Source organism: Merops nubicus, unplaced genomic scaffold, assembly GCF_000691845.1.
Source record: "Merops nubicus isolate BGI_N331 unplaced genomic scaffold, ASM69184v1 scaffold53656, whole genome shotgun sequence".
NCBI lineage: Eukaryota > Metazoa > Chordata > Aves > Coraciiformes > Meropidae > Merops > Merops nubicus.
The window spans coordinates 31,027-35,735 of record NW_008614036.1 but is presented as its reverse complement, the minus strand read 5'-3'; the positions used below and the strand labels follow the sequence as shown (position 1 = coordinate 35,735).

The window sequence follows — 4,709 nt, the reverse complement described above, 5'->3', positions numbered from 1 at the left end:
GACCCCGCGCGGGCGGCAGCGCGGCGCCCAGAGGGGGGTCTTCTGAATCTCGGAGTCAGGGGGAGGCACGTCTGCAAAAAACGGGCCCGCGTGGTTCTGCCGTTTGGGACGGAACGGCTCTCGGGGGCGTGTCCTGGTCTCCGGAGGATATCGGTTCCGTTGAATGCAGAAACCCTGCGCTTTTACCGATCAGTACTGATATGCCACGTTGCTAACGTGCCGGCCACTGACGGGCAGCATTGGTTAAATGGGACGGCATTGACTGTAGGGTCTGTTCCCATATGGTTTAGAACACATCACTTTTAAATTTTTAAATTTTTTTTCCCTTTTTTGAACAGCTAGGAAAAGAAACAGTAAAGAAACAGCAACCGCACTTGAAAAATTGTTGCCAAAGCGATGTCAGGTTCTTGGACTGGTCACTCCAGGGATTGTAGGTAGGAAGAAAATGTGGGATCTTGAGAGGGGTCAGCTTGAAGGTATCTAGTGTATCACAGATCTTTTCAGATTCCTGCTTACGACCTTTTCATGTGTTTTTGAAAGCACGGTTCTGCAGACTGATGAAAGAGTTCTCACAGTGTTTACAGTGTTCTGCTCCCACATTGTTCAGCACTTGCTTCAATTTTAAGAAGTTCATAGTGTTACTGTTTAAGTCACACGGAGCTTGAATTTTTGCCTTGTGTGATGCAGTTATCATTAAAAGGGCTGGTTTAATTGAGCAGGCAGTTTATTGCAGTTTTTCCTGGTACCTTAATGTAATTACTGTTTCTTGGATTTATCTACGTTTTTCAGAGTAATAGTGTGACTAACTGTGCAGGATGTTCTCAGTATGTACCTGTTTTTTATAGTGTAGCAGGAGGTGCACGCAGTTACTGTGGAAAATTCAGTGTCCCTTGCAGTTTTGGGTTTGTTTTTGTTTGGGTTGGGTTTTTTTTCTTTACTTTGTTGTCATTAGAAAGTTTTTACCTAGTTTCTCGCCTTAAATTTTCTTCCTACAGGATAAGTAGGATATTTACATTATAAATATTTGTGCCAGTTTCCTTTATACTGTCATCACATTCTTGTATTACACCTTTAGCCATTTCGCCTCTGGTCCTTAAAAATCTGAGTATGTTTGTGTGCCTGCCGAAGTTGGCAGGAAGGCTGGAGACCTCTGTATTTCAGAGTGCTTGGTTTCCAACTGATGCATGTTTGGTGTGGCTGAGGGGAACACATGCATGTCTCCTTCTCCAAAGTGACTTCAGCGTGATCTGTAGCCAGCAGGACTGGTGCATGCTTCATCTTATCAAAATGTCAACAAAAGAATTACGCTAGTTGTGAATTAGAAGCGTTGCTATGGAAATGAGCTGTCGTCTTTTGCATCACCTGGCCTGTTTGGCTCTTTTAATCTGTGGTATGGTGTAGAGTGAAGTGTTAGAATCAACTGAACACAAGATGTCTGGTTTTGTATCTTTGTAGTTACTCCTATGGGTTCAAGCAGTAATCAGCCGCAAGAAATTGAAGAGGGTGAAGCTGGGTTTGCTCTGTTATTTCCCAAAATTGATGGGGTGAAAATTCATACCTTCCATTTTTCTAAAGACTCCAAGAACAGGGTCTTCGATGAAAGTAAATTTGCTGAGGCAGGTATGTCCTTGTTCTCCCTTTTATTTGGGCGTTTGTGAAGTGTTGTGTCACTCTTTTAGGTGCCAGTGTGGAACCAGCGGCTTCTGTGCTAGCTCCTTTCATAGATGTCCTGGTTTTTGTCTTGTTTTCCCCAACTGCAGTAATGGAAAGCCGTTACAAAAGGTGTGATGTATTAGTTGCAGAGAGGCCAGGATCATTGGACTTCAGGGGTCTTATTTAAAAATAAGAGGATGGGTGTTTGTGGTGTTGTTTATAGGTCTGAAGAATAACCCAGATCTCCGGGTGGTTCTTCTCTTTGGCTACAACTCGTGGAAGTCTGGAGCGACTCGATTTCTTCATCAAATAGTCAATCCTCTGAATGAGAAAAGTATCATCCTGGCTGGGGGACAAGTGGAGAGCTTTACATCACTGACCTCTGAGAAGTAAGTATCTTTTTCAAGGTAAATGTAAAGATTTAAAATGGGAGAAACACTGCAGAGGGCAAAGCCTTTTAGTTATGTCATACTAGAAAAGCCCTTCAACAGTAGTAAAATGATACTTTTTTTTTCAAGAGAGTGAAGTCCAACTGCTACACAGTGATAGAGCTAGAAAAGTCAGAAGCTTTGTGTGACTGCATTACAGATGGGATTCTGGAAACCCAGCTAGGAAAACTGTACTGCGACAGACTTATTACGTGGTTTTATGGCAGGCTGTGATTTCTCTCTGGCTTGTGGATAGTTTATCCCTCATTGTGACTGAAACAGTTTATGTGAGCATTTTTTCTGTATCAGCCTTGTTTTGGTTCATGTTACAGAGCGGTAGCCAAACTTGCAAACAGGACTGTAGCCTGGGAGCACACCTGATCTGCTGCTGCTCCTGAAGGATGTGGCACTTGCAGGGCAGAGATAGATCTCCCCCACCTTAAACCCCTTCCCTCCACTGGGATCCCTGCAGGGCAGATGTGGGCTCCAGCTGCCCCAGCTGCTTTCAGCACAGAGAGGGCCCTTTGTGCCATCTGGCTTGCAGGTGCCGGACTCCATAGTAACACCAACGTTTTTCTTGCACTTGATGCATACCAGTTGCTCCACTACTCCAGATAAGAGAGCTGACCGTATGTTAAATTATAGCTAACAGAGTAGAAGTAGGTAAGTGGTAAAACTACTGGGTCCTGGCCAGCTAAGGAGACTTAAAGCAACACGAATCTGAACCCACTACTGACTGCTGCCCTGGTTTGTTACGGAAATGCCGAGTGTCCTTCTGCTTGTCTTAAGTTTAACCAATAGTTTAGTTGGAACTTAGAGCTGTGAGAAACACAAGCTGCTGAATATGGTGTGTATTTGAAAGGTACGCTTGCAGTTAATCCCTGGTGGTGGATGCGAGTGTTTTTTCTGCTAAGAAAGAAATGGTTCTGACATTTGAACGCTTTGGCTTGGTTTTTAACTGCGGGTGGCTTTCAGGACCCCTAGGACGTGGGTCTGCTGTGAAAGCCGCTTCTGGCGCAGTGTAAGTTCATTGAGGTCGGAACGCTGTGTAACCCATGCCCGTTGCCTTGCAGCGCTCATGCCCAGCCCGGCGACGCGTGCGGTGTGGTGGGGCTGGCGTTCAGTGGCCCCCAGATCCAGAGCGCCACGGTGCTGTTGGACCAGGACGTGGCTGATGAGCGGACGGCAGACGCTGCCATGCAGCGCCTCAAAGCAGCAAACATCCCCGAGCACAACACCATCGGCTTCATGTTTGCCTGCGTTGGCAGAGGGTATCGGCATTATAAAACCAAAAGGAACATGGAGGCAGATGCGTTTAGGAAGTTTTTTCCAAACGTCCCCCTCTTTGGCTTTTTTGGACACGGGGAAATAGGATGCGATCGAATAGTTACTGGGAATTTCGTATTAAGAGAATGTAATGACATAAAGGATGACCTGCTCCATGGTTACACTACCGTTATGACTCTTATTCATCTTGGTTCAACTAAAGCAAACCAAGCTTAAATACGTTTTGAATGCTCCAGCGAGCTGTTTTATTCCAGAAAGCTTAGAAGTCTGGAATAGCTGACATCTCTCAGTCAAAGCCCTTTCCGTAATGTAAACGTCATTTTGGTAATATTATTGAACCTTGTAGTTGGAATAGATTCACTATGATAGCTGCGAGAGAGCTTTGCATTTTGTGTAATCCCCTGTACACGTCAGAATTGCAGGCAAATGATATCTGGTGGCATTCTGCAATTGAAGAAAGCCTCTTCTGAAATGAGAATAGTTTGCACAAATGGCAGTTGGAGTCCAAGTATCAACGTGTAGAAACAGTACTTCAATGTGCTCTTATTTCTGTATGTAAGACAGTCTAGAAAAATGACTGATGCATAAAATTCACCATTTCCTGGATTTTATTCCAAGAGAGATGTGCAACCTGCCCAGACTCGAGTCCTGTTTACAGAACTGAATGATTTTACTAGATAAAATGAATTAAGTTCTTTAGAGAAAAGTAAGAAAGTGCTCATTAAATAAAGCTGAAAATATGTAAAAGTGTCTTGCCTTCCCTTCTTGGAGAAAAAGCTCTGATGAATAGAAGTTGCCCAGTTACAAGCTCAACTTGTCTTACCATCTCGAACTGAAGTTCAGTTGTCCTAACTACATGGTTCAGAATAATAATTGATACTTCCCATGCACTGGCAGTTTCAGTCTGTGTATTTAAGTTTGCACAAAACTTATTGGTTACCTTTTCTTTTAGATTCTCTTGTAGTGTGATGCTCTTTTAGAAACTTTTAAATCCAGAGTGCTAAAATATAAGGCTACCTGGTATCTTTAAGTTAGTTTGAAAAGGCTTTTTTCCTTTTTGTTTGAGATTGTGAGCCACGCAGGTCCTAGCTATGTTCTCTTTGTATAGAGCCTTTAAACAAGAGTTGGGTGTGTTTTCCCCCGCGCATTTGCAGCAGTCACCAGTTTGATTGCTGCAGCTGAAATGCAGAATTGCAAAGTTCAAGTAAGTACATTCAGGTTAGTCTCAGTATAGCCAGCAAGATACTTGCTTACTTTTAAATTCTTTTTTCGCCCCTTTTTTTTTTTTTTCTTCACTTAGTAATAGAATGACAAGGAGACAAGATTAATTTTCACCACTCT

The 4,709-nt window shown here is 43.4% G+C and overlaps 1 protein-coding gene across 1 annotated transcript; it reads left to right on the top strand.

Annotated features, from left to right (window-relative positions):
- Positions 1-338: 338 nt before the first annotated feature.
- On the top strand, positions 339-3,584 carry FBXO22 (F-box protein 22; the record flags this gene model as incomplete). Its single annotated transcript, XM_008942061.1, has 4 exons — positions 339-434; positions 1,456-1,620; positions 1,877-2,042; positions 3,155-3,584. Coding segments are annotated over 4 exons (857 nt in total), but the record flags the coding sequence as incomplete, so codon positions are not given.
- Positions 3,585-4,709: the final 1,125 nt, after the last annotated feature.